This window comes from Panulirus ornatus, chromosome 31 (genome assembly GCF_036320965.1).
Source record: "Panulirus ornatus isolate Po-2019 chromosome 31, ASM3632096v1, whole genome shotgun sequence".
NCBI classification, from domain to species: Eukaryota; Metazoa; Arthropoda; class Malacostraca; order Decapoda; family Palinuridae; genus Panulirus; species Panulirus ornatus.
This window is the reverse complement of record NC_092254.1, coordinates 3,334,198-3,359,343: the sequence shown is the minus strand read 5'-3', so window position 1 is coordinate 3,359,343 and position 25,146 is coordinate 3,334,198. Positions and strand designations below refer to the sequence as shown.

The following is a 25,146-nucleotide window of genomic DNA, read 5'->3' as shown; positions in this document are numbered from 1 at the left end:
CAGGGATTCTGGTGGGTGTGAGGAGGCAGCGATGCTGGTGGGTGTGAGGATGCACACACATGCTGGTGGGTATGAGGAAGTAGAGATGCAGGTGGGTATGAGGAAGTAGGGATGCAGGTGGGTATGAGGAGATAGGGATGTGAATGGGAGTGAGGAGACAGGTGTGTGAGTGGAAGTGAGGAGGCTGGGAAGGCAGGGTGGTTTTCTGAGTATGAGGAGGTAGGGGTGTTACTAAGCATGAGTTGGAAAGGGTGTTAATAAGTGTGAAGAAGAAGGGGTGAACTGTGTGAGGTGATATGGGTGCTGGTGAGTGTGAGGAGATAGGGATGTTTTTGTAGGTTTAAGTAAGTGATGATGAAGGAAAAGAGAGGTCGAAATGCTGATGCTGGCAAAAAAGGAAGTCATTATTTGAGTGAGTAAAGAAAGGTTGTCGAGGGAGAAGAGGTGGGCAAAAAAGGAAGTCATTATTTGAGTGAGTAAAGAAAGGTTGTCGAGGGAGAAGAGGTGAAGTCAGAGGCCGTATATGAAAAGGGCATTAGAGAATATTAAGGAAGAAAGTAAGTCAGAGGCTGTATATGAAAAGGGCAGTAGAGAATATTAAGGAAGAAAGTGCTGTTGGAACTCTGAGAAATGCTGGAAGGAGTGAGGGTAAAGAGTTTCAGGTGATGAGAGAAATTAATCAAGGAGGCTATAGTAAAGGGTGTTTATGGTGGTACTGGCAAAGGCAGATGACAATATTGCAAGGTAAGGCATTAGTGGGTGGATGGATACTTGTGGAAAGAGGGTTGGGAGTTTTGGAAAGGGTTAGAAGACAGGATGATAATAAGAAAGAGAAAAGGAACTGTTGGGGAAGGAGTAGAGATGGAGCAAGAGAGGTTATGTTAGAGGGTTGAAAAGAAGGTTTTCACTGTAAGGTAAAGGTCCAGTAAGATGTCATAAACTGGTGAAACAGTTACTCTGGCTTTAAACCCAGGATAAAAGATGAAGTACTTGTAACCTGGATGAGAGCTTGGGGTTCTGTCTCATAACCAAATGTGAACAGGTGGTTTATGAATGAAGGGTGCAACATTTAAGCAGATTTTTTTTCTTTATGAGCAACTGACATCCACTGTGACAATACTAAGTTGTTTTCTTTGCACCAGCTATTTGCTTGCTTGTAAATATTACCTTTGGAATCTCATTTGGGGTGATGACAATGTAATAAAAGCTTAGGTTGATAAACAGTATCCAGAAAAAGCAAGATAGCTGGGAAAGAGGCGTGGTGTTGCACCTGGTCAAAATGTCTTAAAACAGAGCATTAGAAACTGAATGACCAATCAAGAAAAGTTAAGTGGCTTCAGCCATTTAACCAGATGTGTGACCTACGAATCACAAGTGGAAGCAAATTTTCCTTCTTTCCACTACTGTCTGTGATATTACTGTCATTTCTGCTATTTCAGCAACTTCAAGGAAAAATTCACTGTTCTAAACATTCCCTAATTTACTGATCTAATATCAGGCTCAATGAAATACAATTACATCTGCTTCTTGAAAATGAGATGTCTGTGTCCTCTGCTATTAATATTTCATAAGAGTTTAAACCTGCTGATGGGCAATGATGCAAGATAAAGGTTGACACGTGAGGTTAAGGTGATAAGGCAGGTGATATGGAGTTGCAGGATAAAAAGATGGAAGAGTGAAAGAGCAGAGAAGGTGAGGAGGGGCATGTCAGGTAACAAGAGTTTAAAACTTTGTGTGATCAAATCATGACTGGCTTTTAACCAGGACGTTTATGCATACTTCACACTTTTTTCTTGTGGTAAAGATGCTGACAATAAATTATAAACTGACATCATCAATGTGCAAAAATAGCCTATAAACAATACTTCTACAAAGTGTAACAAGACGAGCCAGCGGAGAGCAACAGCAGCAGTGATGACAACACTTCCAAGAGTCTCACAGCTTAATTGTACCTAAACGACTCTGACAAAAGAGTCTTACCATGTGGGTGCTGAAACTGACCACTGCTCATTCTTTGCTCCATAACTACTTATTACCTGAAAAAAAAAAAAAAAATTAGTGGACAAAGAAATTCACATGTCAACACAATGCATGATGAGCTAATAACTACTTTCCCAGTATCACATATAAGTAAGAGCACCTTGTTATATACTTGACCATGAACACACAACCCTCCCTGTTACCTAAACCTTGAACACACTGAAACACACACACACACACACACACACATACATACTTACTTATCTTACCACAGATATCCCATCTACAGGGTTAATGCAATGCTCAGATAGGGTGAGCACAGGGCAGCTGACTAATTGTTCAATGTCTTTTGCATGGATAAAGTGTCTTGAGCATGAGGGGTCAATGGGTTGCAACATGGTATATGGAGCATTCAGGGGAAACCACATAATGTTCTGCAGATAATGAGGTACTCAAAAACTCATCCCTATCAGGACATCGGTCACCTTACTCATCTCCCTAGGTCGACCAGGCTTATCTATTCAGGGAGCGCATAAATCAGAAGGTAACCCAAAACAGTGTCTGGATGGTGGACTTTAAATCTAACCACTGTGGATGACAGAAGGGTAGACAGTAAAAAGTTCTTCAAAAGATGGTTAGGACAGAGCAACCTCAGGATATGCCACGAAATTATGTAAGAAACTTGTTAAGAAGAATGTAAAGAAATTACTTTTATATCATAAAATGGAGCAAAATGACTAAGGACATGGTTAAAGTACAATGCATACATTCATTGATGAGGCTGATTGGTACTAAAGAATGTTCGAGACAGAATCCTACATGTGTAAAACTCCCTCCCCATACAATACAAATATTATTTACTCTTTTTTATGTTGAAGGCTCCATTCACGGACAAAAGTCCCCATCAAAGTCGGGCCTTAATTTTGAGCTGGGTCATAGTTATAGGGAAAGACATCGGAGGATTGAGAGTTCCAAAGCCTTGAGGTGTAGGGAAAGGAAAACTTATCAAAATGTCCCAGGTGTAAGGAAAGGAAAAGTGATCAAAATGCCCCACCCTTGACTTGCCAGTGGCAACATGGTAATCATGTGACACAAGCAACCAGCTCTCTGAATCAAAAACCAAAGTAATACCTATAGAAGAGGGAAACTGAGCCTATATCATATAGCCCAGAATAGTCTGCCTGGGAGAGTTTATAAGTCAAACTACTTTAAACTCTGTCAAGGAAGGATGCAGATATATAGCCACCCCAGGTGAGACAGCAGCACTCTATACAAGGACGGATCAATCCTTTTTATAAACAGAGAAACTGCTTGGAAGAAAAGAAATTCTGACATATAAACAGGACTCCCAGTTTCTTATAAGTAGACTAAGCTATTTCAGTAATGTGGAGTTTCCAAAACAGAGTGAATGTCAAAGTCATACCAAGTATGTTCAAAGACTCAAGAGATGGAATTACAGAACTGTCAAAGGCAAGAGGAATATTGTCAAGAATTTCTGATAGAGATGAAGACATCTTGTTTTCAGGCGAGAAAAAGGGACTTTTCTTTACAGGACAACTTTTAAGACCCATGGTTAGTTACTGGTACGGGGAAAAACATTACCCATAACTAAAATGGTGAAAGCAACACTAATTACAAGGATGGCAAGCAAATTTTGCATCCCTCTGCTCTCAATAACATGGGGTAAATGAGATGGGAAATAATGCTAGCCACCTTCTAAAACTACAACATGTTGCTAGATAAACATCCCATCTATAAGCCAGTAAAAGGATTTGCTATGCAAATAAAAGCAATCCATGAAAGCCTTATTTTAAACAGGAAACATCAGATATATTTTGTCAAGACTACATGGTGCAAGGTGGGTTGACTGAACAAGAAATGATACAGTAAGAAAAGTGTGTGACAGTAAGCAGAATATGAGAAAACTGAAAAGGGTGTGCTGAAGTGGTTTGGATATATAAAGAGGATGATTGGGGAGAGTATTATCAATAGGATAAGTATGCCATAATACACACTTGCAGTGCCAATGTATAAAGGCATGGAGAACAAAAGTAAGTGGTCAACTGACAGATGTATAAGTTTGTTGAGTGAGCCTGGTAAATTGTATGGGAGAGTGGCAGCTGAGAGGGTGAGGGCACGTACTGAGCAACAGGTTGGGGAGGAATGTGGTTCTAGTAGTAGTAGAGGGTGTGTGGCTTAAGAATGAGTTTGAGAAATACTTAAGAGTAACAGAAGGGTTTGTAAATGGTATTTCTAGGACCTGAGGAAAGCACACGACAGAATAAGTTGTTCATGAGGAGGGTGAATGATTTTAAGTGAAGGTGGGTCTGCAGTAGCAGTGTATGATGTCACCACGGCTGTTTAATTTCCAGGGGTTGGCGATGCTATTTCCTGTGAGGCAGGGTTGCACTGGGAATGGATAAAGGAAAGCTAGTGTGAATGTATACATGTGTATATATGTATGTATATATTGGTATGTATATGTATGTATAAGGGCATGTATGTTGACATGTAAAGTATATGTATGTATATGGCCATGTATGTATATATATGTGTGTATATGAGTGGATGGGTCTTTCTTTGTTGTGTCTGAGAGTGTGGCTAGGAAGTGATGACACAGCACTGGTAGTAGATTCAAATGAGAAACCATTTTTCTGGAACAGCACTGACCCCTTCCATCTAAGTCACTTCAAATAAAACCATTTTCAACTTTTAAGCAAAAACAACAAGCTTGTCATCCTCTCATCTTTAGCAAAGACCACACTGAAAAAAGGAATCTGTCAAAAAATGACCTGAAAAACACCAAACAAGCATTTCCACAATCCATTCCACCAGACATACATCCATCTAGAACTAAACTCTTCAAGCAATCACAAGCACACTTTCTCATCTGCATTATGACCACCACCCACTCTTCAGCATTACTAACATCAATTTAATGTCACAGTACCCTCTGTGATGCTCAAAATGCAACTTCCACATGGAAGATGCCAAGCACCTACAACTATGCTGCACTTACAATGCTTAAAAGCCCATCACTATATTTCATGAAATATGGTCCCAGCTGCTAAGGGAGCCTAATAAGAGGGGCCCTGAGGTTGTATGATTCAAATTTCCTTCAGTTACCTCTTCCCCATATTAAAAAGTACTCACATCAGAAAATTTCATAATTAACATCTTTCTATCAGCAAAAAAGGGCTTCAAGTTGTTTTGACAACATGATACCCTACGTAAAATATTGGGTCTTCACAACTTCCATCATGTACCTACTTTTTCTATAGAGTCTAAGTCTTGCCGAAGTTGAGATTGCAGAGCTTTGAGTGTATGTAATGGCAGTTTCTCAAGATCAGCATGAGGGTGGAGGGCCTGTACATATGGACCAAGTCGTCCTGCCCTTAACTCTTCCATCTCTTTTTGCTGAGCTGCAATCTTGCCCACAAACTGCAAAAGGCAAGATTTTCAGCCTGTGATAGTGAAAAACCTTAAAATATCATTCAATCAAAACTTACCATTACTATTTCAAAAACTCAAGTACTGTACCCATCAACGCACATTAACTAGTATTTGTTTTTCAACAAACCTAGTGATCATACTTCCAACAAAATGATCTCATTTGTTTTGGGTGCCTATAATTCCCACTTGCCATTCACTGTTTTCCATATGTATTACTCATGAAAACAAAATACTTAGTACCATCAGTAAACAGAAATGACGATAAAAAACATATTAACCTTGTTGATGCAATATGATGAGATAAAGGGTGGTAATCTGAGGGATGGCAGCAGGGTGGAAAGCAAAGAGGGGACAGGGAGTTGCCAAAGTAAAATTTGAGATTTCCAGTTCTGGGAGGTGAGCAGTCTACTGCTTCACAGTTGAAAACATACATTTTTATTTAGAGAGTGATACAAAAAATTTCATCACTTACATATTTTTTCACAAATTTCTTTTCAAAATGCTCTTACCAAATGCATGAACTAATGACTACCTACATTTTTCTGAAAACATATGTGAAAACCTTAAGTAGCACCTGGAATTTTTTTCCCCTTTGTGTTAGCTGAGATGGCATGGTGCAACCGAGGAGAGTGGTTTGGTGAAGAGAGAAGAGGTAGTGAAAACCTTGCAGATGATGAAATTTGGTAAGGTGGCCAGAGTGGATGGTTCTGCAGATGAATTTATTAAGAAAGGGGGTGAGTGTGTTGGTAATTATTGGTTAAGACAATGAATGTATGATTGGATCATGCTGAAGTGTCTGAAGATTGGCCATTGTACAAAGGCAAAGGGGATATTGGTGGATGTTCAAACTACTGAGGTATTACTTAGTTTTGAGTACACCTGTTAAGTTGCATGGGAGGGTACCGACTGAGAGGGTGAAGGCATGTACAAAGCAACAGACTGGGGAGGAGCAGTGTTGTTACAGAGGAGGTAGAGAGAGTGTGGATCAGGTGTTTCCTTTGAAGAATGTGTGAGAAATACTGAGAAAAACAGATGGATTTGTATGTGGCATTTATGGATCTAGAGAAGGCATATGACAGGGTTGATAGAGATGCTTTGTGGAGGGTCTTAAGAACATAAAGTGTGTTGTTTGCTGTTTGTTGTTTGCTGATAATGCAGCACCAGTGGCTGCTTTGAAAGAGAATCTGCAGAAATTGGTGACTGAGTCTGGAAAAATGTGTGAAAGGAGAAAGTTGAGAGTAAATGTTAATGAAAGCAAAGTATTAGATTCTGCAGTACTGAGGGACAAGTTAGTTGGGAAGTAAGTTTCACTGGAGAAAATGTTTGGTAAAGTGTGCGAAAGAAGAAAGCTGAGAGTAAATGTGAATAAGAGTAAGGTTATTAGGTACAGTAGGGTTGAAGGACAAGTCAGTTGGGAGGTAAGTTTGAATGGAAAAACTGGAGGAAGCGAAGTGTTTTAGGTATCTGAAAGTGGATTTGGCAGCAGATGGAACCATGGAAGCGGAAGTGAGTCACAGGGTAGAGGAGGGGGCAAAGGTTCTGGGAGCGTAGAAGAATGTGTGGAAGGCGAGAACATTATCTCGGAAAGCAAAAATGGTTATGTTTGAAGGAATAGTGGTTCCAACAATGTTATATGGTTGTGAGGCGTGGGCTATAGATAGGGTTGTGTGGAGGAGGGTGGATGTGTTGGAAATGAGAAGTTTAAGGACAATACGTGGTGTGAGGTGGCTCAATCGAGTAAGTAATGAAAGGGTAAGAAAGATGTGTGGTAATAAAAAAGAGTGTGGCTGAAAGAGCAGAAGAGGGCGTATTGAAATGGTTTGGTCAAATGGAGAGAATGAGTGAGGAAAGATTGATAAAGAGGATATATGTTTCAGAAGTGAAGGGAACAAAAAGAAGTGGGAGACCAAACTGGAGGTGGAAGGATGGAGTGAAAAAGATTTTGAGCAATCAGGGCCTGAACATGCAGGAGGGTGAAAGGAGTGCAAGGAATGGAGTGAATTGGAACGAAGTGGTATACTGGGGTCAACATGCTGTCAATGGATTGAACCAGGGCATGTGAAGCGTCTGAGGTAAACCATGGAAAGTTTTGTGGGGCCTGGATGTGGAATGGGAGCTGTGGTTTCGGGGCATTATACATGACAGCTAGAGACAGAGTGTGAACGAATGTGGCCTTTGTTGTCTTTTCCTAGCGCTATCTCATGCACGTGCGGGGGAAGGGGTTGTCATTTCATGTGTGGCAGGGTGGCGACAGGAATGAATAAAGGCAACAAGTATGAATTATGTACATATATAAACAGAAGCACATCCCTAGGGATACGGGAGAAAGAATACTTCCCATGTATTCCCCGTGTATCATAAAATGCAACTAAATCTAAATGAGGCGGGAGTGGGGGGCTGGACACCCTCCCCTACTTTTACTTAATTCCTAAAGGGGGAAACAGAAGGAGTCAAGAGGGGAGTGCTCATCCTTCCTCCTCAAAGGATCAGACTGGGGAGTCTAAATATGTGTGGATGTAACAAAGACGAAAAGAATGGAGAGATAGGTAAAATGTTTGAGGAAAGAAATCTGGATGTTCTGGCTCTGAGTGAAACGAAGCTCAAGGATAAAGGGGAAGAATGGTTTGGAAAAGTCTTGGAAGTAAAGTCAGTGGATGGAGAGAGGACAAGAGCTAAAGAAGGAGTAACACTACTTCTGAAGCAGGAGTTGTGGGAGTGTGTGACAAGAGTGTATGAAAGTAAATTCTAGACTGATGTGGGTAAAACTGAAAACTGAAAAAAAAAAGAGCAATATTTCATCTACAAAGGTTATACATCACCTAAAATTTCACGGTCAGCTCCTGCAACAGAGTTGCATGTACATTTAAAAACCCAAGCTTTAGAGAGTTCCTGCACAACTTAAATGTTACATTTCCATTTAATAATCAATCTTCTAAAACACTACTGAAGTGTCTGCCATTCTTAATTTGTAAACTAGAAGGAATTCATCTGCCTGGAAAGAAAATGGCAATTAATGTCCAGAAAAAATACGACTGTAAAGATTTTTCTTTACCAAATTGTGATGCAAGAAAAAGGACCTAAACCCATAACAGCTCATGCAGTAACATGTTTATCAAGCAAAATACTATAAGCTTCTGTAACAAATAAGAGCAAAGTGCCAAAACCTTAGTTGTTCTGAGCCTCTAAATTTTTCCCCACCATCAACAACCATGGATATTAAGGGTTTTTTTCATCAACATATGCTTTGCATGTACAGTAACTGAATCATGAGAATTTCACGTACTATTATGCTTTCCAAACAATCATATTTTTTCTAAGCAAGGTTAAATAAAGTTTTTCAAGTAAAGTACTATTGTGTATTTCTAAAGGTAGCACAAAACTCAATTATGTTATAGCTAGTCATGAGGTTATTCTTACAAAATTCAATGATCTCTTGAGGGAGTCCATAGATCTTTGTTACTAGAATTATTTGTTTTTCTTCATATTCATAAAACTTTGGATTTGTCCAGCCTTATTAAAGAATGGGAACTATCATGGGCAAAACTGAACCCACCTGGCAGCTTTTCCTATATATCAGACAAACTGCTATGAACATGAACTTTCAAACCCAATGTCAATTTTCTGAGTACTATAATTTTTGTAGATACAGGACTTTCAAAAATAAAAATATGAAGGCGTTGCTGTATTCTTATGGGGGAATATGAGTATTTCTGCTGCCAATAATACACATTCAATAACCAGCATCATGCTTTCAGACCTCTCCATTACAACAAAACACAAAGTTCCCAAGAAAATAAAGCTGTATTCATAATACATGCTCGGTTTTAAAGATGAAACCTCGTGCAATGAGTACATAGGGAAGTCTAAAGATAAATTCATTCAACAAGCTGGGGAGAAAGATGAAGTGTTATGTACACAATATTTGCAGAGCTGGTCAGATTAAGTCAGGTTTTGGGACAGGATATATGCCTATCACCTAAGAGATATGCAGCCCAATCAGAGGTAGGAGACATTAAAGAGGGCATTATCTGAACCTTCATTCAGGGTTTTCTCAAAAAGCTGCCTGCCAGCCATACTGACAGTTTTAATCATGTTTTGGGGCAGTCCAAATTTGTAGGTAACATCAATTACAAATCTGTAAAGACAAGCAACAGCATTCATTTTTCATGCTTAGAATGCATAATTTCAAGCCCAGAAAACAGGATTTCAAGAGGATCATGCATTCAGACTCATTTAAGAGATATATACCCTTGTTGCAAACTTTACGCCTCTTTGCATTTTAACCATGCTTCTTCAGTCAAAAGTTAGGGAAAGCCCCTTTCAACAGGCAAGTCCAAATTTTTATACAAATGGACTTTGATCTGTTTATTATAAAAATAAATAACAGTACACATGAGCAGGATCTCCCATACCTCCTCTTTGGTTTGTTCAGCCATCTTATACTTCCTGTTGGCGTCGTCGGCCTCTCTTCTCCATGCCTCACATGCCGTCCGTGCCTGAGCAATACCCTCTTCCCATGACGCTAGCTACAAAATGTTTAATGTTAACAGGACTGGATGTGGTATTCGAGACATGCGAATTTTTGTCTACTAATGTTAGGGATTGGGACACTGATGTAGCACTGTACAGGTGGAAACAATGATTCCAAGAAAGTAAAAGATTTTGTGATGGAAAGACAGTTGATAAAGATGAAAGCTATAAGACACAATGGAGGAAGCACATCAATAGAAGAATGTTGCTATAACTGGAATGTATGGGATCATCATTCGTATAAAGACCAGCCTGCTTGCTGTAGTGTGGGAAAAGGATCACTATATAAGAATGATTCGTAAGATAAACTCTCCTTAACGTTTAGGAAGACTACTGTTAGGGGTAATTTACATACCCTATCTATTGAAAATTTTCCTTCATTTAAAGACAGCATGCAGGGAGAAACTGTATTCATTACAAAATGAACTTCACAAATTTACTTCTTAAAAGCCTGCTGTAGGAAATGTGCATCTTATACACGTCTGTTTCTCCTACATTAGCAAGGTAACACTTGTAACAGACAAAGGGAACATTTCTTTCAGAAATTTACTGTCTAGTTGTCTTGCATAATGAACTAAAAACAAAGTCTACAATCCACAGCCAAGCCCAACAGACCATTCCAAAGTTTATCTTGAGCATTTCATATGTCCTGGTTCAACTCTCTGAAAGAATCTCATCTCACCCATACCAAACTGATACAATTCTTTCTAGCCCATGCATACCTCTCACACTCTAGAATGTTCTGACTTCAATACTCCAAAGCCTCTTTCACTCCATACTTACACCTCGTTTTTGGTTTACCCCCTAACATATCAGACATACATGAGAGAAAGCATACATAAAAACCTGAGATTTTGCAAGGTTGGCAGGGTTACTATATAGTATTCACTGTGCATCTTGCCTGATGTGTATTATTATTCCTCTCTGCTGCCACATTCACAAACAGACTATCAATGCTGGAACCAACTGGGACTGATTTCAATCATATAACAAACTTTCTTTTAAATGTTTCTGTGGTTGTCCTATGTTTGTTTCTTATTTCTCATGATGATGTAACGAAAAGCCAACTACACTTTCTTACTGATTACTTGATATTCATGCCATGGACCTGATCTGGGTCTGTGGTAGACTAAAACTTTCCAAAGCCATATTAAAATGAAGTAATATGATTATTTCTTTCAAGGTAACAAGGCAATATATTATCACAATTTTTCCTGATAGTCTAAAAAACAAAGTAGGTAGTAGCTGGCAGGCAGCCACCAACCATGGATTGGATTGGAATATAAAATTTTGGCTTATAAGCCAAGCACTGGAGCATCTAAGGCTATTCAGCACCCTTAATGTTCTATCTTACAAGATTTATTCTTACACTAACAAATGACCAATTCCAAGTTTTATGGACCTAGAAGAGAAGAACAAAAAGTACAGGAAAGACAATACCCCACATGTATTTGACTGAAAGCATGGTTAAACCCATTAGGGAAAGAAAAAATCACCACTGCCATAGCTGATGCTGTAACTGCTCACCATCTATGGATGTATATTACTGGTTCTATCCGCCTGGGTATACAAGGGTTTGTGACAACTCCATCATGAGCCAGCACTTCAGTGGTTGTCAACTTGCATTCGTATGACCCAGGCAGTTGTTTTTCTTTCTGCCTTGCCTACACTTGGACTACAGGCATTCTGTCCACAAACATACAATCTCTCCTTGTCATCCATTACATATGATAATACTTAACTCACATAACTTATTCTTTGTGACTCTAGATTTTCCAACTATGAGCTCTATGCGCTAGCCCTGCTTTTTGACAAAATGGTAGGAACAATAGATAAAACTAATAGGTAGGAACATCAGACATGAGAATTAGGTAGAAGTAATAGGTAAGAACATTAGACAGGAGCATGTGGTAGAAACATTAGGTACCAGCAGTTAGGTTGGAATATTATGCAGTAGTAGCTGGTAGGAACATTATGTATAAGCCCCTGAAAACACTCTGCAACAGTTGCACTCTGCAAGTGGCCTGTTATGGGCTAAGCCCTAAAGGATAAGAAGCAGGCCTAGAGTTCATCAGTTATGGAAATTCTGCTGTGGCCACCACCTTAAGGGAGTTCCAAAGAGTATGGGCATCAGAAATACAAATAGGTAGATATACAAAGTCAGTGCAAGGGGTCTGTAGCCAGTAGCAATGGTTGGATCTTTACCTGGCTTAAGAATGGCAAAAATAAGGGAGATCTTCCCACTACATGGGTGTGCATGAAGCATCCATAATAGCTTAAACAAATCTTAAAACAATTCTATGGAGTCTCCCTAAAGATGTTTTCAAATATTACTGTGTTTATCTCCATCCCCTGGAGCAGTAGATTAATTGTCTATTAAAGCTGGTATCATTTCCTTCACACGATAACTCATTATGGTCCTTTCCATTATCAAAGGAGACCGACAAATGAAAATCTCTCTCTCTCTCTCTCATCTAATCCCTTGAATCTCCTTTCTGTATCAGTTGATATATCTGTTGACACAAGACACTGATGAGAAACTTTTCAGCAAGATTATTGGCTACTGCAAGAGGTTTGTCTACTTTAATGTTCAAATATTACAGAAAGACAAAGAAGAGGGGAAATACTTTCCAGTCAACTTTATTCTCCGCAAATATTCTAAAGTTAATGCTGAAGTTGATAACTTCCACATAATTTATTTGAGAAGCTGTCTTGGTTTCCATGATCTTTTTTCAGGTACCCAGTTACAGAAATCTATTAACCACAGAATAATTATCCCTCAACCCTTAAACTACCCATATAAGTTTTCCTTATTCTTACAATTTCAAAAATGTTCACATAAAGAAAAAAAATCACTGTAGAAGTACATTTCATCCACTTCTTTCACTCTAATAATGCAGAAAAACTCTATACATGTTTAAGCACAATGCACTAAAATGAGTGGCAGTAAGCCTGATCGTCAACCGAGTCAGTACTATACATATTCTAACATGTATTTTGCTTGCACTGAAAAACTGATTATTGAAATTTTTTATCAAATCTCATAAAACAAAACTTCATCTGTTGAAATCAATGTGATTCATTAAAAATCTTTTCATATCAACAAAACTATAAAAGGCTGTAAAACAACCAGCTTCATCAGGAAGCAGCAGCATTGTCAAGGTCATGCAGGTGCTGGTAACACTGCCTCCACTTTGCTAGAAAACTTTTCCCTGCCTCATCTTGGTTAGCTTTCAATGCTGGAAGAGAGTCCACAATATTACTATCTACACGATCTGAAGACAGACCATCACCTGCCTAGATTTCTAAATCTCACTGAAAGCTGCTTAATATTCCTTTCTAGAAAACTCATGAAAATGAGCTCTCATTGCGAGATGACTGAATGTTTGGAGAAATTACTGTGCAACGCCATCTCAGGCATCACCCAGGCTCAATATACATCCTTTTTGCAATCATGGATCAATTAAAGGCATTAAACCCAATGAGCAGATATCCATCTAGAGGTATTACTTAGCTCATGCAAATATCCATCTGGAGATGTTAAGGGGTTAATCTTCTGCATGCCAATCTCACTATCATGTGACACTTAAATAAAAAATATTATTTTCATCATGGAACTGAGGGTTGTGGCTTTTTGTTCTTGGATTTAGGAACGCTATTCTCAACTAAATCTAAAATAATGTTTACAAAACAATCTTATGCTTTTTCAACACAATGAAATTTTCAAACTCTTCAAGTAATCAAAGCTCTATACTGGTGTCTTAGTCTAGAGGAGTGTATGAATGGAAGTTATGAGTTCATGTGAATAAATGTATGGTAATAAGGTTTAGTTGGGTGTATGACAGAATGGTCTGCATATGTTTGAATGAAGAGAGCCTGGAAAGAATAGAGTACTTTATATACTTGGAAGTGGATATGGCACTGGATAGAACTAGGGCAGCTGAAGAGAATCACAAGATGGTAGAAAGGATTAAGGTCCTTGGTGCAATGAAGAGCATATGGAAGATGTCATAGTCTAAGAGGGTAAAGATGGGTATGTTTCATAGTACAGTAGTCCTGATGGTGTTGTGTGGGTGCAAGTCTTAGGCCATGAATGCAAAAGAACAGAGAGGGTAAATAAGCTGGAAATGAAATGTGTGAGGTAAATATGTAAAGTGAGCAGGGTTGATCAAGTATGGAATGACATGGGAAAGAAATGTGTGATGAGTTGGGTGTAACTGAGAGAGCAGACCAGGGTTTGTTGAAATGGTCTAGTCACATAGAAAGGATAAGTAAAGAAAGACTGAGTAAGAAGATGTATACATGTCATATGCAGGGCACACAACAAGAAGGGAAGGCCAATAACGAAGAGAGTGAAGAGGCTTTGAGTTGTAGAGACCTGAATATTCAGGAAGGTGAAAGGAAATCATGGGATAGAGCAAAACAGATTGGTGTGCTATACAAGGGGTGATGGGCTGTTAATGGGTTGAGCAAGGGAATATTCAGTGGTACAATCCAGAGGGCCTGTATGTGGATGGGAACTGGTTTAAATGAATCATACATGACAGCAAGCCAATGGATGTGAGCATGTATGGCTATCCTTTTGTTCCAGGTGCTACACTACAAACTCTGGTAATGGCAAAAAAATATGGAAAACAACATACTGTAAATTCAAAGTAATCTCATAAAGAAACAATAACTGGTATACCTGATAAGTTAAAAACACAAATTTACATATTGTCTGCTAAAAATGTATAGCTTCAACCCACCTTAGCTCGATTTGTGGCTAGTTCTTCCCTCAGTCTCTGGATCTCCGAGGTGGTGCTAGAGCTGTTGCTACTTGTGAAGGGGGTCATTAGGGGGGACTGGGACAAGGGGTTGCTAAGTGGATTACGACTGTGGGGAGACATGTTGGAACTTAGGTCAAATAGTCCAGTTCCACTTGTGCCACTAGTTGATGGAAACACCCCACTTCCGCTTCCTGTTATTTTGCCTACACCGTTAGTGCCTAAGAATGCTGCTGTTCCCTGCAAGTTGCAACAAAAGTTGCAATAAGTATAAACTGTTTTTACATAGTAGATTATGGCACTCTAATAAAGCAAAAACTTTTCCGAAGGGACACTGCAATTTTCAATCACTAAAACACAAAACAACTCAACATATCATCAGTCTATAAATACCTGGTCCAATGAATTTTCTCGGTGTAATGAGGACTGAAGAAATGAATGTGGAAAAGCGGGAGATGAAGCAGATGATGGTGATGGATTAGTGATTATGCCACCTGATCGTTCCTGGAAGCTGGAGCCAGGAATGTTTACTGGTGCACTAGATCCAAGCAAACCTAGGAGGAAGGATGTTTATAAGTATGTGATACTAAATTTCCCACAAAATAAATGTAGTTCAAACACTGAGCTCAACTACATGGTTTCAAATTCCAAAAATGAGAAAGATCAGCCCTAAACTCAATATATCTTGATCGTTGATAACTACCTACCTACGAGTACCTACGACAAGAGTTTGCCAAGGTGGCAGGGGTAATGTGCAGTGCTCACCACCTGACTTGTAAATTAATGAACAGCATTTCTCTTGACTGCCTTACCTCATCCCCTTGCTTATCTTGCTTGCTGTATAAAGCTATTTTACTAGTAGTAACTGGTAAATATTTTTCACGTCTAAAGCTAAAAGTTGCTCCTATCCTTTCATCATGTGTGGATTTCAACATAATGAAACTATTACCCATGTACAGGTTGACCATCTAATTTTTGGCATAAAAATTTGGTCTCAAAACTCGAACTATACACAAGTATATCTGGTAAATGCTCTACTTCCTCAATCTGACATGTAAAATGTTTCTGAATTCTTATTAGCTCGCAAATTTCTCCTTGTCAAGATGGAGACCATATAACAGAGCAGGATTAAAACTACTCTTTATGTAAATGTTGAACAGCTTCAACATCAATGTCAATCAATCGTGGTGAATGTTCTCATTATTAATCCACTCATTATTTGACAAAACCATGCTATTCTATCAATGTGTTTTCTACGTTCTTATTTTTCATTTATCAAAACTCTCAAGTCTATAATTCTGTCTTCACTAATTTTCTTTCCAGTTGGTCCTTTACTGGGTGTACCTATCATGACTTAGTTCAAATTTCTCTTCCATTCAGTTTTCCTTTGCCCATTTGTATACAATATCTAGGTCTTGCATCTTTACTTTGTCCCCAACCATACTTAACGCTGTGATTACCATTGTGTCATCTGCAAAACTATGTATTATACATACATACCTTTATGTCTGTTTATGTTGTACACATTATTCTGAAAAGAGCCAGCTAACACTGTTCTTGGAGAAACTCCTGATTATCTTCATTTGACAATTTTAACTGCTACTGCCAAGAATTTTGTCAGATAAAAGTTTCTTCGTCCATGTTTCCAATCTAATTCACAATCTGTTTTGCTCCTTTTTCCAGTAGAATTACATGTCAACTCAGTCAAATGCTGCAGCACAGTCACTAAAGACAGTATACATTCTCTAACCCTGCATTACTCTTTCATATATACTTTGGTGTAAAATAAAGAAAATGGGAAACTTGGGAAAAAAGAAAACAAACTGTAATACCAGGAGAAGTTAAAGTTATAATACGGTTATGACTATCAAACACAAACAAAATATTCTCACCAAAGAAAGAACTGCAAGGATGTCTGAGACAGTGACAAAGGATAAACTTACTGCAATGAAATAATACAAAATCACAACGGTCTATTGCTGAGATAATAATGCCAGCCTAGCAGATAATTCTCATATATTTGTTAAGGAATGCAGAAAATTTGTTACTGTTGTCTAGTTCATTAGTAACATATCACAGTGCTACAATTTCAATTGTCTCCTGAGAATGCAAATACAAAAATCAATCTAAAACATTATGTAACACTCAGGTTACTTTCAATGGCATTTGCAAACCAAGTTATATATGACAGGCTAAATTAGTGGACTTTTCAGTTTGTCCTTTACAAATCACAATATGAGAAAAAACCTAAACCATCTTTACGAAATTATTTAAAATTCTGTTTTAAAACCATGGAAACAGTGTCTGATATCATTGTACAATGCTTTTAAAACTTGTGTTCTGCACACTGAACATGTAAACAGTGATACTATTAAGATTGAAACTGATCAAGCTTTCAGGTGATGATGCTTGTTCTGAGCATGCAACTAACTGCTGCCAGGTCATGTGCTCACTCTTAGGATTTTTAAACTTTTGATCACAACACCTTAGTATATCTTTTTTTTTTATCATGCTAAGGAATTAGTTGAATAGCAGTGATCAGAGAGAAAATATCCATCAACACTTCTTCCACTTCTATCAGTTCTAAACATCCTCCTATTCCATACTTGTGTGTCAATGAAAATATGTGAGTTTGAAATATCAAGTCCTACATATATTACAGATATCTGACCCAATATAATTTTCTACTACATTTTAGCAATTTACATAATCCCTTATAGAAGCTTGCATTCATTAAGAGTACTCCATTAATTTTCAAAAACATCAAAGTGTTTCTTACCTGAACTAGCTAAACCCGTTGATATAGAATTACTTAAAGAATTATTATCTCCTTCTAGTTCTCTATCTAAAGAAGCAGCGATGTTCAAAGGCTCATCTAGATTTAAATCTTCTAAAGCACTTCCTGTTGAAAAAAAGGAGCAATTAGTGTTCCTAAACATCTAAATATAATTAAATCCTTGTATATTACAATACTGGTCAATGGTATATGGCTCTGAGATGAAAAAAATTTGGCCACAGGATGTTGTGGAACTACTAAATACACACAGTGACTCTGACTGGCAACCTGATGCCAACACTGCCCCTTGGGTGACAAAGCCTGAGCATTCAAAGTTAAGATTACCAATATCTTGCTTCCCTGCTTTTTGTATTCTTCATACTTGCTTGATAATGTTCTTGGGAACTATCATCTACCAACCTGCCTCAGGTAACTAAGCAGCTCTTAGCAAGATTTAGAGGACCATGCAAATGATGATCTGTCTTAATTTGATGTTGAGTAATCTTATGAACAATGACTCTTCCAGCACAGAAAGGTGACCAACATGAAGGGTTTTCAAGCAAAGTGAAGGCAGTGTTGCTAGTGCGTGCAAGATCTTGACAGTGTTTGACTGGTAACTCTACAAACTTTTATATTTTTGCTGCTGTGAAGAAAAAAATTAATGAATCACATTGATTATAACAAGATTTATTACACTCATAACAAAAAACAGAAATCAACTTTTTGGTGTAGATAAAATAAATGGTAAAACATGCACTCTGGCAACTCATTGGACACTCTGGCCTTAATTCCATACCATATCAAAATTTCATGTGTCCTTGTGATGTGCTTATAATTGGGTTTACATACTTTTTCTGGTACTAATTCATGTTAGCCTTCATTTATGTAGCTGGTCTTAAGTCATTTCTTATAGAAGTCCTTTTAACATTCCTTCGTTTTCATTACATGGAATGTCACGCTAACTGGTCTGTATTGTTTAGGTATTAGTTGGATCCTCCTTCTGTAATGGTTTTACATATTCCAATTTGTGAATGTCTGCAATTCTGCTCTCATTAAAACTTTGCTTGAATAATAACATCACCAGAAAAGAAAGTTCCCCTGGACCATTTCTCTTGATAAATATGAAAGGAGAAGCCAATATAAATAAAACAATTACAGAGTCTAAAGAAGGGTACAACATCCAGATGATGGATGAAACAACAACAAAACTGAACAGTACTTGCAATGATTACTTTCTGATGTATGTGAAAGCTTTCTCACAACTAAAACAACAAAGATAAATCTGAATTTCCCACCAGATTGAGATGAACTTAACAACTGTCCTGTTAATACAATTAAATTTTGCTGTTTTTACTCTTCTTGAGGAATATGGATGGGATTGAATCATTCCTGAATATGAATTTTCTCCGAGCTGACCAACTGCTCTGATTATATCTTTTCATGGTCTAATATCTATGAAAGCATTTCCATCACAATGGTTATGCAGATCATAAATAAATTTCTCCGTTCTATATGCCGATTTATACTGTTCAATTAATTTTTTTTTTTTTTTTTTTTTTTTTAATACTTTGTCGCTGTCTCCCGCGTTTGCGAGGTAGCGCAAGGAAACAGACGAAAGAAATGGCCCAACCCCCCCCCCATACACATGTACATACACACGTCCACACACGCAAATATACATACCTACACAGCTTTCCATGGTTTACCCCAGACGCTTCACATGCCTTGATTCACTCCACTGACAGCACGTCAACCCCTGTATACCACATCGCTCCAATTCACTCTATTCCTTGCCCTCCTTACACCCTCCTGCATGTTCAGGCCCCGATCACACAAAATCTTTTTCACTCCATCTTTCCACCTCCAATTTGGTCTCCCTCTTCTCCTCGTTCCCTCCACCTCCGACACATATATCCTCTTGGTCAATCTTTCCTCACTCATTCTCTCCATGTGCCCAAACCATTTCAAAACACCCTCTTCTGCTCTCTCAACCACGCTCTTTTTATTTCCACACATCTCTCTTACCCTTACGTTACTTACTCGATCAAACCACCTCACACCACACATTGTCCTCAAACATCTCATTTCCAGCACATCCATCCTCCTGCGCACAACTCTATCCATAGCCCACGCCTTGCAACCATACAACATTGTTGGAACCACTATTCCTTCAAACATACCCATTTTTGCTTTCCGAGATAATGTTCTCGACTTCCACACATTTTTCAAGGCTCCCAAAATTTTCGCCCCCTCCCCCACCCTATGATCCACTTCCGCTTCCATGGTTCCATCCGCTGTTCAATTAATGTCCTGCATATTTCCCTAGTGGTCACTTTGTCATTTCTTTCCTACCTTAAAAAGAGTCCCATCTCTGATTGTTTTCTAGTTTTGTTCAAATATGTAAATAATAACTCTGAGTTTCTTTACATGTTCTGTATTTACCTACAAGTACCTATGGTGAGATTTTGCCATGATGGCAGGGCTAAAGAGAGAGACTGGGGATTCATTATACAAAATATGGTTATCCCTAATATCTACCTTATTTCAATAAATATGCACATCTATAACACATATGGCAATACTTACCAACAACAGATTCAACCGTGTCACTAGTGGGGTAAAACGGAGGGGCCAGAGGTGACACCGTTGATGATAAACTTGAGGGTAAAGATGAAACGAAGGATGGCGAAGGAGTGACTGGCATGGATACAGGTAGTGTGATGGGCAGGCTAACATTTGGTGGATGGCTAGGTATCATGTTGGCCAAGAAAAGGCTCTGTTTACGTTTGTTTTTCTCTTGTGGATCTAGTGTCTGATCACTGTCAATTGCTGCTAACTGCTTTTTAAATGTGGCTTCACGGTCTTCTCGTTCTGAGCCTGGGGCTTTGTGGTATGAGTTTAGACCACCTATACTGAGGCCACTCACACTGCCACCTAAACTACCACTCAGACCAAGGGGGTCTGAGGATCCTCCCAAGAGAGTGTTTCCACTGAAGTGGCGTGGTTTACTGCCAATTGGTGCCAAAGGTGCTGAAGGGTGACTCATCCCATTACCAAATGTGGAGTCTACATTATTGCTAAGGCTTGTGACCTGAAAATAACAAAACTATGGTAATAATCACAATAACTATGAAATGCAATACTGTTAAAGGTTATAAGGGAAATTAAGAGAACCTGAGGAGAATCATCTCTAAGAAAAAAACATAGCAGTATCTATGAGTGACTCTGTGGAGAGGCAATGTAGATATGAAGGAGATGCTTGGTGTATACTGACTCCTATTGTTGCAAATTTTGGGAATATTCATGTGTATCACGGAACATAAATCTTTGCTTTTTAAACTCTTTTCCTTTGATTTCACTACCTCTCTCAGTTCCTACATACAGTTTCCTCTTTGGCCATTCCATTGCAAGAGTCATCAATGAAGCAACTTTCTTCACCTATCCTATCAACAGTGATGTTCCTCAGGGTTCTATCAAATATTCTTCCTTCTCAATGAGTGATCTCTCTTCTTACCCAATTCACTTTTATGCTGATGACTATTTTCCATACTTCAACGATCCTATCCTCCCCATAATATTCATCCTTTTTCCAATACTGATCATACTTATTCTCTGTGATTAAGAAGCAATAACCTTGTAAAAGTTAATATGGATAAAACGCAGTTTCTCCCCAAACCTTTGTCTAGTATAACATTTGTTTCTCTTAATTCAATTTCAAAGCACCAAATTTCAACCCTTTAATATCATAAATATATTTGGGCATAACCTTTATTTTCACTCTGTTCCATAAAGCCCACATAATCAACATCACAGAGTCTGCTTCCCAAAGCTGGGAGTGTTATATATGTTGTGTAATTTCTTGTGAGAAACTTCTTCACTGATACAGGTGTTTTACTCACCCAAATATGGAATATTGCTCACACATCTGGGGTGGCTCATCCTTCACCTCTCAATTAACAAGAGTGGAATAAAAAACCTTTCATCTCATCAATTCTTTAGGAATCACCTCTTTTTAACTTCCTTTCCATATGCTAAGATGCTGCTGCCCTCTATTCTATATGTATGATTTTGGCCACTATTCTCATGACCTATGTGCATGTCTCTACCTTCAAGGTCTGGCCCTGCAGCACACAATGTTAGGTAACAATGGAGACTACCATATAAGGGTAGCAGTTGGTAGGCACCCACTGAACAGAGAGGTATATTACAGGTAATACCCAACTGGGTATTGGGAGGGTTGGTAACAGCTGGTACTCAGCCAACACTTCAGTGATTATACTCAGAACAAAGTAGTTGTCTTTTCTTGCTGTCTCACCCACATGTGGACTGCTGGCAGTCTGTCTACAAACCCACAGCCTCTCCTTGTTATACATAACATTTGACAACATTTGACTCATACAACTCATTCCTCATAACTCTAGACTTTTCCTGTGCTAAGCACTATGAGCAAGCCCTGCCCTTTGGCAAACTGTTGGCTTAGTACACAGAAGCTGAAGGTAGGAGTGGTTGGAAACATAAGGTGGAAGTAGTAAGTAGGAACAATGGGTACGAGCCTCTGTCATATATTGAAGGTTAACAGATTTAGAAATAAAATAAAGAAATCTTAACTAGCATTTGTCAACCAATGCAATGAGAGGTCTACAATTGTAATGATGGACTATGGGATGATGGCTATCAATAATGAAATTCCTTGCTAAGACTACTTTAACCAAAATGTGATGGATTTACCACTTGCTTAGACCACAAGTGTCTAAGCATCTGATCAACATTGATTTGTAATGTTAATCATTTCTTTCACATCCATATAAAGTACATGAAACTGATAACATGGTAAAAATACTTGTGTTGAAACTTGGTAAAAAAAAAAAATCTACTTCAAGTAAAGAAAGTTCCCCTGGACCATTTCTCTTGATAAATATGAAAGGAGAAGCCAATATAAATAAAACAATTACAGGGTATAAAGAAGGGTAAAACATCCATATGATGGATGAAACAACTACAAAACTGAACAGTACTTGCAATGATTACTTTCTGATGTATGCAAAAGCTTTCTCACAACTAAAACAACACAGATAAATTTAAATTTCCCACCAGAGTGAGACGAACAATTAACAACTGTCCTGTCAATACAATTAAAACAAAATGATCCAGTAATGGGTAAAACAAAACTGCAAAGAGATAACCTTGAAAATGACTCAATCTAACTTTTTCTTTGGTGGTGAATTAAAAAATTATCAAGAACATCTAACTCTAAGACCATGTCTGCAAACAATGCCAACACTTGGGCAAGTAGTGGCCATTTTAACTTACGGTATTTGCTTTGGAGACCTGCAAAGAATTAGACTGAATTGTGGGGGCTGAAGAGGAGGACGGTGGGATATGGTTGTCTACGGGAAGAGCAGACTGAAGAATGTCAGCTAAACTTGTCCCAGTGCAATTTTCACTTGCAGCTGTTTCTCGAACTTGAGTCATTTCCTCTGAAAAAGAAAACTGGCTTAATTGGAGAGGTTAATGTCTGCATTCTGATCAACAGACATTTAAAGAATGTCTATTATATATTTCTAAGCTGTCATGGCAGCAAAATCAAGATGTGCAAAGCCCACCTATCATAACTCAATTATGAGTCAGCAACTCCAGCAACTATTACCTGACAGTCAAAGAAATAGAAAGTCCAAAAACCAAGTGGATTTACATGTAATGAATCAAAAACCCACATTCCCTGTGACCAAAATATATATGGATTTTGTGACTTAAGATTTTAGAAACAACAGGCCCACAGATGGTGGTCTGAATACATCATAACCATAACAGTATTTTGTCTACTTAAAGTATCTTCTAAGTGCCATTTCTTCATGGGATAAATGTGTATATGTATATAAAGAGAATGAGTGTGAGCAGATGTGGCCTTTTTTTTGTCTGTTTTCCTGGTGCTACCTCACTGACATAGGGGGTGGCGACGCTATTTCCTGTGGGGCAGGGTGGTGCTGGGAATGTATGTATATGTACGTATACATGTGTGTATATGAATGGAAGGGTCTTCATGTGAGTGTGTGTGTGGTTTTCTGTAGCCACGTGTTGTATTCAATGGTTGATAAACGGGAATACATGGAGTATTAGTACAAAAGCCTTTAAACGGCATAGCATTTCCCTTTGTAATATAATAACTTCAAACCCACAATCTGTATTAATGTGTGCATGGCAACTAACGAGTTGGGGCGTCATTTAGGAATTTCTTACGAAATGAGAAGCAATGTCATAAACCAATATCAATACAAAGTGTGGATGATGGAAAGTATGCAAACGTCCTGCAATATGTCAGTGAGGTAGCACCATGAAAACAGACAAAAATGGCCACATTCATTCACACTCAGCTTCTAGCTGTCATGTGCAATGCACTGTAACCACAGCTCCCTATCTACATCCAGGCCCCACAGAATATTCCATGGTTTACCCCAGACATTTTACATGCCCTGTCTGTGGTGGATGATACAAGACAGTGAATGATTAGGGAAAATACAGCAAAGCATCTGAGTGCTATGTGTAGAGATAGGTGTATAACATAACACTAAATGTGCTCCACAGTGAAGCACGTAAAGTTATGAGAACTTGATGTCATTCTAAACATGGAAGGTAGAGTCAAGTGATATTCTTGGCATATGATTCAAACTTTAACCATGCATCAACTGACAAAGACTAAAGTTCCTTATGTTAAATGCCAACAGACATAGACCACAGTCCCCTGTGTCATACAGCAACCAATATAGATTGCAGTGCAGAGGTTAAGGAGAAATGAAGGACTGTCAAGATGCTTTTAGATGAGCGAAGTCGCTAGAGGATCTTCACAAGCAGTAGTCATGCTGTTGAATATCATTGCACTTGGTTGATTATAAATTTCTGAGTGGATCTGTCTTTAGGGATTGGCTGTAGTTATCATATTCTGGTTTCAGTATGTGATACATGATATATGCAAGTAAGGTCACTGTTCTTTTGATCTTGATGCTACCTTGCTAAGGTGGGAGAAGCAAAGGGGTATGGGAAAAAAAAAATTACATAGGATGTAGAGACATTGTGTGAACTTTAAGATACATAGGACTGTAAAGACTTACGATCTAGATGAGCAAAGGCACAGAAGGCTCCTCGTGGGCAGTAGCCATTCTGTTGAATGTCGTTGCACTTGGTTGATTTGTAAATTTCTGGGTGGAATTGTTGTTCAGTGCGTGTGTGGCAGTACTGGCAAGAGTCTCCATTTTCACAATTACTAGGCTCACCCCACTCATCACCATGTTTAACATTTGGACAAGCGGTTGACCTGCAGGTGAGGGCCTCAAGTGAAATAGTGGTTATAAAAATCCTGAAATTACATAACAAGTCCATATAGTTGTATAACAAAAGGGAAAACAATTAGAAACATCAAATTACGAATGGTTTCTCTTTAAATAATTGAGTAATTAAACTGATGGTCTAACCACACCGAAAATTACTTTATGTTTAGAACTCGGACTTTACATGAAGTTGCATTTTACTAAAAAATATTTGAGTTAGTGCAGCAGGATGACACAGATAAAAAGCTCCAGAGACCAAAAGAGATGCAAAATAGAAATTATTGTCCTTCCTTACTGCAGAAAGGATAGATAAAGACAC

At 38.4% G+C, this 25,146-nt stretch overlaps 1 protein-coding gene across 2 annotated transcripts in view; it reads right to left on the bottom strand.

Moving 5' to 3' along the window:
- Positions 1-438: 438 nt before the first annotated feature.
- unk (RING finger protein unk) overlaps positions 439-25,146 on the bottom strand; it is a 43,773-nt gene continuing 19,065 nt past the window's right edge. Inside the window, exons 6-14 of one of the 2 annotated variants that reach the window (XM_071680364.1) lie at positions 24,612-24,814; positions 22,816-22,982; positions 20,092-20,596; positions 17,509-17,631; positions 15,123-15,283; positions 14,712-14,969; positions 9,846-9,959; positions 5,251-5,421; positions 439-2,036 (exon numbers count right to left, since the gene is read on the bottom strand). In XM_071680364.1, coding sequence (XP_071536465.1) covers positions 1,977-2,036; positions 5,251-5,421; positions 9,846-9,959; positions 14,712-14,969; positions 15,123-15,283; positions 17,509-17,631; positions 20,092-20,596; positions 22,816-22,982; positions 24,612-24,814 — 1,762 coding nt within the window. In that variant the 3' untranslated portion in view covers positions 439-1,976. The remainder of the gene's footprint in view (positions 2,037-5,250; positions 5,422-9,845; positions 9,960-14,711; positions 14,970-15,122; positions 15,284-17,508; positions 17,632-20,091; positions 20,597-22,815; positions 22,983-24,611; positions 24,815-25,146) is intronic. The other variant, XM_071680365.1, reaches the window with a different exon arrangement.